General features: G+C 37.7%; 1 protein-coding gene across 18 annotated transcripts in view; it reads left to right on the forward strand.

The window, feature by feature from the left end:
- MEF2C (myocyte enhancer factor 2C) overlaps positions 1-13,461 on the forward strand; it is a 215,427-nt gene that overhangs the window by 97,458 nt on the left and 104,508 nt on the right. For 11 of the 18 annotated variants that reach the window (XM_067464548.1, XM_060761767.2, XM_060761761.2 and 8 more), the window contains one exon: positions 8,032-8,228. In XM_067464548.1, coding sequence (XP_067320649.1) covers positions 8,175-8,228 — 54 coding nt within the window. In that variant the 5' untranslated portion in view covers positions 8,032-8,174. Of the gene's footprint in view, positions 1-3,691; positions 3,822-5,818; positions 6,088-8,031; positions 8,229-13,461 lie in introns of those variants that run through there. The other 7 variants (XM_060761755.2, XM_060761757.2, XM_060761760.2 and 4 more) reach the window with 4 other exon arrangements.

Below are 13,461 nucleotides of genomic sequence, written 5' to 3' on the forward strand. Positions count from 1 at the left end.
AAAATGTACCTATTCCAACTTACACTCAAATATAACTTAAGATCAAACCTACAGAACCTATCTTGTTCATAACTTGGGGTCTCCCTCTATATAAAACCAAAACATATTAAAATACAGCAATCAATACTTTTAAAACCACAACTTAAACATTTTACTTTAATATTGTTTCATAGAGCAATGCTGTTGCATATAATTTTAAAATAGTTCCATGTTTTCATGGGAAAGTCCTAAGTCATTTTTAAAAAATGCTATAGGATATGAAGACAGCTAAAAGAATAGAAACTCGTGTAGAAAAAAAGAACAAAGTTTGCTTGTGATGTTTAGAACTGAGTGAAATAGAAGCAACTGGGCAGATTGTTACATAGTCTCCTTTATTTCAGAGCTGCTCAGTTACAATTGGTTTCCCGTGAAGAATGTGGAGATGAGTCGACTGTGAAGCTTTAGAAGAGCTTTAGGCTTTGATTGTAGCTGATTCGTCTTGTCTTCCCTGCCACCTATACCTTTGTTCTTATTGGCAGTCAAATGCATTGCTTTGGTTATAAATTAAATCTATGTAGTCTTTTTTGCAATGCTATTTGAAAGGATGTTGCTCTGTTTTGTAACTCCAATAGTGAAGATTTGTGTGTATGCACTTTTAGGCTGCCCATTGACATATCGTGACCCCAGGAATTGCATAGGATTTTCTTAGGCAAGGAGTACTCTGAGGTGGTTTGACAATTCCTTCCTCTAAAATATAGCTGAAAGCACTGGGTATTTTCTGGCAGTTTATCATCGGAGTCCCACCAGGGCTCATCCTGCTTATTTTCTAAAATCAGATGTGATCTAGGGGCTTTGGGGTATTTAGACCCTGGTAAAGGTTTAACCTGCTGCCCCCTGGTGGCACAGTGGGTTAAACTGCTGAGCTGCTGAACTTGCTGACTGAAAGTTTGGCAATTTGAATCTGAGGAGCAGGGTAAGTTCCCACTGTTAGGCCTAGAACTGCCAACCTAGCAGTTTGAAAACATGCAAATGTGAGTATATCAATAGGTATCACCTTGGTGGGAATGGCACATGGCCACATGGCCTTGGAGGTGTCTACGGATAACGCTGGGTCTTCGGCTTAGAAATGGAGATGAGCCCCACCTCTCAGAGTCAGACATGACTAGACTTAATGTCAAGGGGAAACCTTTACTATAGGGTTGCTATTTGGACATCCTTAGCATGAAGTAGACTCTATGAATTGAGCTTTTACTGTATATTAGAGCAGGGATGAGAATCATGCATCCTGCTAGATGTCCGATCAGTCCTAGCCTGCATAGCTTTTGGAGGAAAATGCTGGGAGTTGTAGTCCACCAATATTTGGAGTACTGCATTATTCCTACCCCAACACAGAGAAACACTTTATTAATAAATTTCAAGATTTTGTGCCTGTTATCATATTCATCATTTAATAATTCAAAAGTGCTGCTGTCTGCTGCCCATAGCTACAACCAAATACCTTAAGTCCCTGCCCATTGCAGTCAGATCAAAAATTGTTTTCTTTGGTGTCATTTGTCCTTGTTTGGCTCAGTTACAGCTTCTATATGACTTCAGTATTTGTGGGGAACTTCCTGTTATAAAATACATATTCTCCTGAGATAAATTTAGCAGATTAAAATGAAATCCCTTGCACATCGTTTAATGTGGCAGTCTAGCCATAAGATCAAAACACTTAAATGTAGGTTATGTTAAATTTCTACATCGGAATGTTTGAGACAGATGTTTGAAATCTTGAGATGACTCAGATTCTTTCTCCCCTCTCTTTAACTACCCCTTTCTCTCTCTCATGGTTTTCTGCCCAAATTAGATTACTGTGTATAGTAGAGTGTACTGTTTGTGTGTTTCAGACTTAGTGCAGCAGTAATGACATCTAGTGTATAACTATATATTGAGGAAAGAATTAATACAGTACCAGATTCTGTTTATACCTAGGAAAATTGTTTTGACAACATGTGTACTAGCTCATGGCATGATCTATATATTGAACTGATAAATTGGGATGACTGTATGTAGAGCCCGGCTGACAAGCAGATGTCTATTTTCTATTAGGGATGGAAATGTTAACATTTGGGACTGCAACACCCAGTATCCAAAAGCACCATGGGAGGCGGTGGGAAACTCTGGTCCCAAAACATCATTTTTCCAAGTTCTGTATTCTGTGTTATTTCCTGCTCCACTGTGAAATTCTCTTGGATGGTATAGGCGATTATTTTATCAACCTAATGTACAGTAATTATTTCATCACATTTTGTTTGTTTTTAGTCTAAGACTAGAATCCTGTTCTTTCTTATGTGGGAGGTGTGCATGACCTTCTGTAGTTTATGGCCATTTTGGAAAGTGTCAGTGAAAGCTTCCAGAATAATATTCATCTGGCTTGCTTATGTCGGTTCTCATTTTGAAGTTTTCTTTTCTCATTATACCTTTTTTTTTGTTGTGTCAGGAGCAACCTGAGAAACTGCAAGTTGCTTCTGGTGTGGGAGAATTGGCCGTCTGCAAGGACGTTGCCCAGGGGATGCCCGGATGATTTGATGTTTTATCATCCTTGTGGGAGGCTTCTCTCATGTCCCCGCATGAGGAACTGGAGCTGATAGAGGGAGCTCATCCACCTCTCCCCAGATTCGAACCTGCAACCCGTCGGCCTTCAGTCCTGCCGATACAGGGGTTTAACCCACTGCGCCACCGGGGGCTCCCATCATACCATTGTGAACATGCCAATCTCATCTGATTTAGAAAGCTAAGCATAGTGAAGCCTAGCTAAGACTTGGATGGGAGGCCATCAGGTAATAGCAGTTATACTGAAGCAGGGTAGAAAAGAATGGTGTGAAATCCTGGAGAGCTATTTCCAGTCAAGAGTGGATGATTCTGAGCTATATGGACAAACAAAGGGCAATTTCCTATGTTCATAACATTCAAATATTTTAACATGCATGCAGCTAACCCTCCAGATTTAGAGGTTTCACTTTTGTGGATTTGATTATTATTTGCAGCTTATTTGCGACTGTTTAGACTGCTGCTCTGTACCATTTTTAATAGAGACTGGTAATTATTCTTAGTAGTACTAGTAGTAGTAATAATAATTATATCTCGCTTCCTCCCTCCCAAAGGAGACTCAAAGCAGGATATAAGTGCATATATTCAGCTTTTAGTCCCTGTTAATGCATAGTAAGTCCTTCTTAAAAATGGAATAAGGCAGAAGCAGAGACAGTGGCAACCTCATCAGCTGCCATCTCGAATCGACTTCAAAAGTACTTTTTTCTCTGCTAAATATGGATGAGGGGCTAGAGATATTTACAGTTTTCATGCTTCATGCTTCTAACTCCCACAGATAGTGTTAGAACATATACAGATAAAAACATAATGCATTCTTGAATGTCCTGCTGAAATGAATACAAAAGGCTTCCTGCTTTTTAAAAGAAATGGACCTATGCAAGTCTGACAGACTTCTAAAATACAGCAGCAGCGGCAAATATGTGTACAGCTTAAGGCAGAACCAGGGGAGAATCTCTGCAACACACTTGTTGCTTTTGTCCTGAAAATTTACAGCACCAGCACATATTCTATAAGTTTTCTTTTATAAATGAGATGTTTAGACTCCTCCATTTTGATGCTACTTTGTGCCCTCTGTTCAAAGGGCCCTCTGTCTCGGCAGTTGCAGCAGAGCAGATTCAGAAAGTTCTGTGCGGAGAAGGAAGTAAAGAGTTTTGGTTCCCATTTTGCACTTCTGGAACAGTTTAAGGAAGGAAGCACCTTTACACCTTTTATTGTTCGTGGTTGCTGACATCATCTCCTTCCCTGACCACTCGGTGCGTGTTTCCTGCCATTCTGTTAAGCATCTTCTGTTGCTGAGCGGGATAGAGAGAATGTGTGAGAGAAGTGGAAGGAGAAGGGGAGGGGGGGAACTGCCCAGCTATATCTGCCCACTGGAACTCAAATCACTCTTTCCTCAACTCTCTGTGCCTTTGCCAAATCACAAAACGAGAAAGAAGCCTGCCAAAGCCAAGTTCCCCTTTTTAGCAAACACTCTGATTTTTTTAAAGTCTTTGGGTTTCCAAAAGAGGAAAAAATGCTGAAGACTGTAATTCTGCAGAGTGCAGCATTGATTTTTTTTAAAAAAGATGCATCTGTTTACGTGTAACTCTGTCATTATCTTGGAAGGTTTCTTTAATGTGGACACTGTTTTGACAGGGCTTCTGGGATAATTTTAGCTTGCCATATAGCAAGGTTTTGACGTTTTGGGGGCTGCGGTGGTTTTTGCAGTTTTCCTAATAAATGTAGCACACATACCTGGAGGTACATTTAAGCAGTTTGCAGATGAAGGTTATTCCTTTGAAAAACTCCAGAGATATTTGTATTTGGGTAATTGTGGATCATTCTAGTATTCTGAAGGGCACAGAACCTCCAAAATGTTTGAAGGCACATGGATCAAATGTAATTTTCAGTACATCCCATGATGTATTTGAATAACTGCTTTTGTATATCCTTTATTATGTGGGGATAAGTCTTGATGTTGTGTGCCTTGAAGTCATTTCCAACTTAATTGCAACCCAAAGGCAACCCTTTCTGGGGTTTTCTTGAAAGATTTCTTTATGGGGAATTTTCCCCTTCCTTCCTTTGTGACTGAGAGAGTGTGACTTGCCTGAGAACCACCTAATGGGTTTCCATGGCTTAGTGTGGTTTAAACTCTGGTCTCCAGCATTATAATCCATTGCTTGAATGAGTCTTTCTTTTATATGTAAGATATATTCTCTATTTGTGCAAACAATCATTTTTTGTATACAGTTGGTCCTTGGTATCACCTGGGGTTTGGTTCCAGGACTCTGCAGATGCCAAAATCTATGAATGACCAAGTCCCATTAGATGTTGTGAAATGTTGTCTCTTGTATAAAATGGGGAAATCAAGCTTTTCTTTTTGGATTTAAGCCCTGTCTGCAGAATCTGGGTGGCCAACTGTATAGCAAAACAGTTGCCCAGAAGCACATGTGAGGCTTTGGGGGTTTTTTCTGCCTGGGGTTTTTTCTGGTATTAGTAAAATAATGCATGATGAGGAGAAAAATCATGGAAAAGTCACAATAATAAGGATTTGTTGTTGAGCCAGAAAAAAAGAAAATCCCTTTCTGAAACCTATTTTAAACTATTCTACTATCCCAGTCTGTTTGTTTTACAGTTGAGCGGACTATAGTATGTTTGTATATTGGTGTGTAAGCATACCCCAAAACCAACATATGTGTGTGTGGATGGGAACAGTTATCACACTGTTTCTCATTCCTTACCCTTCCTATATATAAGAAACAACAGTGAAATAATTAGGATCAATGCTTCCTTTTAAAACCAAATGGGCTTCTCCTTTTCTCTTTCCCCCCACCCTCGCCAACGTGTCAACAGATTGTTGCTAGCAATGGGGACAATGATCCAAATCTCTTTACAATCAGGTAAATTGGACATTATCTCCCTGAACCCCATGGGCTTTACTCCTAGATTTATGCCTGGTGGGTCCAAGCAAGAAGTGTTTGTGAGAGTATTTTGAGACTATTTTTTATGTAGCTGCTGAATACTTAACGTTCCTGACACTAGGCTGTTTATAATCCCCCCTTTCTTTCTCTCCCCCCTCCTTCCCCACTTTTCTTCTCTGAAAACTCGGTTTGAAATGTGGAACTGATAGTTGTGTGGGAGGGACTGGCCATGCTGTTACTTCACCGGGGGCTTTGCAAGCATGTCCTAACAGACAAGACTGTCAGCGTTCAGTGATTCCTCCCCCCAATCCCCCCCCCCTTTTTCTCATTCAGCTTCAGAGTCCTGATCTGTAAAGCAGCTCTCATCCTGGCTAACCCTGTCACTACGTCTCTAATCTGTCCACTCTGACCTTCCACCCTCAATAGAATAAGAGCTTAGGGCAGGCGCAGGGGCTGTAAGCCGATAGTGCCTTGGGCTCCACGTGAATGAAAGGAAGGGAAATTGTTCCATATGCATTTGCTGTGGATTAGTCTATTGGCTTACTGTTGTGGAGAAAGCCTGTTAGACTCCTTTGGGTCCTGCACGTACATGGGAATTACCTGGCTTTTTATATCAGAGGTAAGCCTGACTCTTCAAATGGGTGGCAGGGCAGCAACTAAGGAACCAATTCAACCCAAAGAAGTTGGGGGGCAAGGGATTATAACATAGGCATGCTTTGGCAAATGCCAGAGACTTTAGTTTTTCCAAAATTTGCCCAGATGGGGTTTTTCAAAAAATGAAAGTGTTAGTTTTAAATGTCGTATTTGTGTTAATTCTGTGTTTCAGGGATAAAATGGTTGGATAAGTTTGTGTCAACTGGAACAGTATAAAAGTCACTTAACTGTTTTATATGGCTCTTCCGGCAGAAATGCCTCATTAATGGTATGAGTTGATCCTTACAGTTTTAGGAAACTGGATAAATCTGCTTTCCCGGTATTATAAAGTCAGAATGCCAACAGAAAGGCAGAAATCTAACTTAAATGTATGCATGTAAATGTATTTAAGCTCCATTGAGTTTGATGGGACTTGGTGTTAATGTTAATATGCATTATAGCCTTACAGTGTACAACATTTTGAAATGCACCAAGTTCAGCAATAGTGTTCTTTGTATTTTTTTAATGATCCTAGTTTCCAAAACTGTGTTATAAAATTAATTGTGCCAAGTAAAATGAAGGAAGAGCTGAAAATCAGTGTACAATTTATTCTAATGGAATAAAACTCTGTAGATAAGCAATGAATTTCCAATCCAGAACTTCTGTGAATCTTACATAATTTTGGGAAGAATTTATCAGGTACCTATAAGAGAACAAACTAGTAATTAACAAAGGAAGCACTAGCTGCATGGTAAATTTCTTCTTAATCTAGAATTATAAAATAATTGCATCAAGAAAGAATAGTGTGGGGGAAAATAAGACAGCACTGAAGAGTTTTACTGTACTAGGAAGCTTGTGGGTTGATATACATAAGACTTTGAAGTAATACATATAAGCATATTTCTTGAAAAAATTATGTTCTACAAAATTGACTTTTAATAAAAATAATTTAAGACTACAATAAATTTGGATGCTATTATCTTTTTATATATAGGTGGGAAGTTGAGATTTAGGCTTATGGTGTATATTTTTGCCATTTGATTTATTCCTTTATATGGTGTTTTGTAATGGGTTTGGCATATTTTTGTGATTTCTGACAATTTTGTGGAATATTACTAACACAGTCTCTTGGGCTTTCTCGCCGTGCACTTACTTGTTTTGCTTTCTTTTCCTCCATTGTGTCAAAGATTGATGCACAAATTTTTATTAACAACAACCCCTAGTGCTATGTTTATTTTAGACTGGAATCTAGACTAATATATTAAATATGATGGAAATACAAAGAAATTTTATTTTAGAAGTATTCTATGTGCAGTAGTTCTGCATTCTTCCTCTTTAAAGAAAAATGTAATATAAGGTTAAAAGATTCAGATTTCAGCTGACATTTCTCATATATCAAATAATACTTTAATAATGTTCTGGCCTATTTGCATAATAAGAAACATTATCACTTCTTCTGTTTTCCTTCAAAAGTGAATTAGCTTGATTACTTAGCTTACACAGGTATGGAAAGCTTCATTAACTCCCTGATTTAGGTAATTTTTCATGTTTCTGAGGAAGTATTACAGAAAGGAAGAAATTGGCATCTCTTCGGGGTATAAGAACATACAATATGTTTTGGTTTTTTAGTGATGCTTCCTTTTATACCTTCTAAGTTGTTTGATAGGTGGATATTTTACATTGACATGATCATGTCTTACAGTCATTAGTATGGAATGACATACTGACAAAGAAAGAAAACAACAATCTAGCTTGGACTCATGGAAATAGTAATGCCTAACAATTATTGAATTCCTCACCAATTTATCTGCCTATTTGGCAGTTCTACATACTACCAGGCTAGTTGGTAAAATACCATGAATAGACTTGTTCTGTTAAGATTTTGACTGAGTAACTCCTAACAATTTGCTTTTTTTGTTTGTGTACTTAGCAGGAACGGATGCCTGGGTCTTTGAATTGAGTTGTGGAAGTGCTGAAGGAAAAAGATTGGTTTGAGGAAAGAGGAAAGAGGAAGGAAAGAGAAGAAGAAAATACACAAGTGCAGGAACGAACGAGAGAAGAAAAACGGGGACTATGGGGAGAAAAAAGATTCAGATCACGAGGATTATGGATGAACGTAACAGGCAGGTAAGTTGCAGAAACATTACTGGACTATCTGATCATGGCATAAGTCCTCTTCTACTGGTTAATGTTCAATAAAGGCTGTAAGTAATTCCCATATTTGTCACACAAGATGTATGGGTGGGTACTCACATGTTGCTTCAGAAAGTTTCAAAAGTTTATCATTCAAGTTTTTGCATCTTTTGCAAATAGTTCTACAGTGCAAGACCACAAATATTTACCCAAACGTAAATTCCATTGAATTTGGTGGCACTTACAGTTAAGAGAAATCAGTATAAACTTAATATAGTGTCCCCTAGAACTGGGCTTCTTAAACTTTTTCCACTTGTGACCTCTTTCCACCCAATAAATTTTTACATTTCCCCAAGCATTTAAGTATGTAAAATAGGTATAAAAATAAACTTTTACTGAAAAGAAACCAGTATTTGCAAAGCTTTCTAAATAGGCTAATTTTCCTTTTTGTAGAATACAGCTGAAGCATTTTCTGCAGTCTCTCCTGTAAACACCTCAAGTTGTTGCTAACAGATTTCTGTAAATTGGAAGCCCTCAGAAACCTTTTACTTTTGCCAATTTTTTGTGGCCCCAACATTGAGCTACGAATATCCCAATCAGGACCCACAATTTAAGAAGCAGCACTCAAGACTGGCTGTGCTATAAGATCTCTGCTGAAAAGATATGTGTACACATGGAGTCATGCCTGAACACATTTTTTTAAAGCTGAGCAAGCGGATTTTGTGATCTCTGTCACTGTGTATCATCTTGATTGGGTTTACCTCTATGACCTGATGAAAACTCACACAGTTCACACGAGACTGTAGAAAAGGGTTCTTCTAATATATTGAAAATAACTTCGGTTTTGAAACTCATGGCTCAAATTGGAGGCATTGATAATGGCAGAATCAAAATTTATTTTTATAATCCACATCTACTGATAGTGGTATGTGGTGGGCTTCATCAAACAAATAATGTTCATCTTGTTTGGATCCTGCTTTAAAATTATCATGAACGTATAACCACAAACTGGATATTTTTAGGCAATATATTCATTCCTTAAATTCTAGTTTTGTCTTGTAATAAAAATACATTTTCATATTTCCATACATTTCTGTATTTCCAAACTATGTATGGAAATATGAAAATAGAAATGTAAGTATACCACAAAACAAATGTGTTAAAATTCACAGCAGCAAAGTAACAGTGTAAATTATTACCTGTTGAAGAAGTGGTTTATTAATGTGTGTTATAAATCCTCTCTCATATTGCTGACAAGCAGTGACATTTTGCTTAAGTTTGATGGATAATGCAGATTTGTCCCACATAGTTAATAGGTTCTTTTTAGATCTTAAATGCTCTAATCCTGACCAAGGAGTGAGTGGCAAAGTGTTGCCTTGTGCATTAATTTCAGACAGATAATAGCTGCATACTTTATTTTTGAGGTAGTTTGTAGAGATGTATATTCCCATTTTTGTAAGAAGATTGCTGAGAAAATATACCCTCATGAGGTCTCCATAGTGTTGTGGAGAAGTCTATGCACATCACACTGTGTGTTTAATCTGCATCAGTTGGTGTTATGGAGGCAGAGTTCTCAATCCACCACTAGAACCTGTATCATAGCCCCAAATCCTGAACACAAGCTTTGTCTGAAAGCTTCTTTACTGATCTGGGTATGCTTCTTTAAAAAAAAAAAAACACCAAAGTTTGGAAGTGTTGCATTCATATACTTTCTCCCAGAATCATCAGACAGCATGACCACTGACAAAACGAGCTGTGAAAGTTGAGAAATAGTAGTGTTTTCCAATATCTGAAAATCTCATGTAGAATGTTCCAGTGAGCCACATGTGAAATTTGAAAACATTGTATGAATATAATTTGGCTTCCTTGTGGCAGAAAATCAAGTTTGAAATAAAGCAGAAAATGATATTTACGACAAATGTTTCCCACTAGATGGCTTATTACTTAGGTCAAGCCATAATTCTGTCAGTATCAAAGCTTCATACTTGTTTTAACTGCTTGAAGCTCAGCATTTCAATTTTAAACAAAGTACCGAAAGGCATTAAGTATGTGCATAGATAGTTATTGCCATGAACATGAGGGATTAATAGTTTTGTTTAAAATGGTCTTGTTAATGTTTCATTTGTAATATATATCAATCTGTTTTCTGTCTGAGAATTCTAAATACCTCCTCCTTCAACTGTGAATCCCAGAATCCCGTAACATGGAACCAGAGTAGTTACAATGGAATCACAGTAGTACAATTGCATTCTTTTTAAGGGCCCCTGGAGTACCAATTTGTTATAACCTTAAGTTCTCAATCTGTTTCCACTTAGTGTAAAGAGAAAATACACTAAGCATGGTTCATTCCAGATACACATTTTAAGTCCCCTTTAATTCTAGGGGAAACAACATATTTGCTTATCTCTCTTTTCTTAAATCAAGGGGACTAGCTTACTTATCTTTGTACAGGTTGTTCCTATAACAGGCTACTGAACTTCCCCCAGCTCTATGACGACAATGATATTGGACTTTATTTCCTTACCTGGAAACGAGATTGTTCTTCTCTTGTGACCTGAAAAATGACATATGTTCTCTTCTTTCATAACGGCGGTGCCAACCATACAATCCACTGTTTCTGTTTCACTCTAGCCGAGCATGAAAACACAAGCAAAACCCAGCAGCTCATAAAATGTGTTTCATTTTAGTAAATAAATTAAAATAGGATTATAATTTTACCTTCTTTGACTATATAACATCATAAAATCCACATTGCAATCTCATTCTTTTTCCTCTTTAACATTTGAATTGTTTGACTAGTTTTTAAATAGAATCTGAGATTTTCAAGGCCTCGGATATATTTAAAGAACCCTAAAATCATGTGCTCTCTGAAAGATTTTTTAGTAATGCTAAAAATATCTCATGCAATTTTGAGACCTCACTGAAGTAGTTTTGAAATGATAAAAGTCACAGGATCCTGTAAGAACACCATATGCCCTCACTTTGGAACTTATTCGTTCCTTTGGGTGACCCAAAACTGTCTATGTTTCTAACTTTGCCATGGCAGAAGGTGTGGGGAGGACTGTGAGATATAAAGACTGTGGTTAGAGCTGTGAAATGCAAAGGCAAAATAGATGTCCTGAACTCCAAGTTCCCTTTAACACTGTACAGGAAAAGTGTGGTCCTATGGCCACACTTTACTCATTCTTGATCTATGTCCAAGATGCACAAAAGTAAAAGAAGGGGGACTCTAACTGATATTTCAGACTGATTCTTCTCCCCGAATACCTTTCCCCTTTTTAGTATTTTAATCATATATTTTATTTATCTAAAACAATGTGCCCCAATGTTCCTTTTCCAAGAGGCATTTAGAGTGTGCACAAAATATAAAAATAAAGAAAAGTAAACTTCACAGTAACCCATCATTAAAAACATTATATATGCAGGCAGGCACGCCTACAAGCAACATTTATAAAATAAAAGGGAGAGAAGTGGAATCCAGAAACAGTTCTGGGGCTAAATTAATAAACCAGCCACAAAAGAATCACAGGATTTCATTACCTGTTATTAATTGATTGTAATGGATCAGAGACTAATGCATCAAAAGAAAGCTATACAAACAAGATGCCTGGTTGAAATTGTTAAGTGTCACAAAGTTCACAGTTTTTAAAAGGGAGGGGAAGATATGTTTTATTGAGTTTTTCCTTGCTTTATTTAATCAAAGCAATTACATGTTATTAGGATTAATAATGTCCTACAATAAAATTCTAGTATGAAATTGTATGATCTGATGAAATAGGGTTTTTTTTCTTTCACAAAAAAACGCACGCATTTACATATTGTACCTTTAAGATACATACATGATCATGCCCTAAATCCAGCATAATGTTAGCAGCTGTATGGCAATGTTATTGCATTTCTTTCCCCTCCTCTCCACCCTTCAGTCCTTCATCCTGACCAAAAGGGTATTCCAGATTATTTTCTAGTCTTCTTTAGTAGGGTTTGAGGGGTGCATAGGGGTGGGATAGTGATTTCAAGGTGCAGGGAGTATTATTTTGTCCTTAGTTCCAGTGATGGAAATAGTTCTATAAGAAGAACAGCTTTGTTTGAACAAATAACAAATCTATATTACAGTGCAACAGTAAGACGTTATGAATTACTGATAACCAACAATTCACAGACATCACCACAATGCACATTATTAGAACCGACATTGCATAGACGTCACGTTTCTTAGCTGCATGAGTAAGAGCAGACACCGACGTGTTTCTGTTGCTATGGGAGTGGTGACTCTGCTTTTGATTTGATGACCATTGCTCCCATAGCTGCATCATGTTCTATAGAAGCCATTCAGGTTCTCCTACCAAAGCTAGGAGAGTTGTTGTAAAGCAAAGAGTAGCTGCCATGGAAGTAGTGATAAAAGCAAGAGTGAATCACCAAACCTTGGATGAATGGATGCACCAATCACTCCTTAGTAAAAGGATGAAATAATTTCATGAAGCATAGTGCTGCTGTGATTTTCTGTCACTGCATCAACCCTAGGTATACCTTCAATAGTGGCAGGGTGTGCCAGTTTTTAGTATGCTGGTTTTGATCTTTCAGGCTGGTTGCAAATCTATAAATAACCTAAGGTTTGATCATCCCTGGGACAGATGTCAGCTATTGTTAGAAGTTAAGACAGCGGTTCCCAACCTTTTTTTGACCAAGGACTACTTGACCAGGGACCACTCTCCAACATTAGTACCAAAAGGGTTACAAATCAATTTTGGTCAACTTTAGATTCAGTTTGGTTATTTGGGGTGATGAGTCAGAAAATTGCATTGGATAAACATCATCAGCTCTAGTTTCTGATACAAAACATATGTCATCCAGTAGTCACCATCTGCTTGCCCACAGAAAACCATATTTAATAATCTAGAGCAGATGTTATAGTAGTAGTAGTAGTAGTAGTAGTAGTAATCTTTTGTGGGTAGCCAGCCTCTTTCCTCCCAACATCCCTGTTGCCTCGGCACTATAACAGAGTTTTGCAAGACCAGTAACTCTTGTTGCCGTGTTTTCGAGGCAACAGTGTAGTAATGGTGAGGCCATGGACCATATTTTCATACTTGCGGATCACTGATAGCCCATGGATTATAGGTTGGGAACCATTGGGTTAAGAGAATGCATTGGCCCAACAGGAGTGAGGGGACAGTTCCATCACCATTTTTAGGCCCAGAAGAGGTCTATTTTTTTAAACAGGAGATCATCT

Source organism: Anolis sagrei, chromosome 2 (assembly GCF_037176765.1).
Source record: "Anolis sagrei isolate rAnoSag1 chromosome 2, rAnoSag1.mat, whole genome shotgun sequence".
Taxonomy (NCBI): domain Eukaryota; kingdom Metazoa; phylum Chordata; class Lepidosauria; order Squamata; family Dactyloidae; genus Anolis; species Anolis sagrei.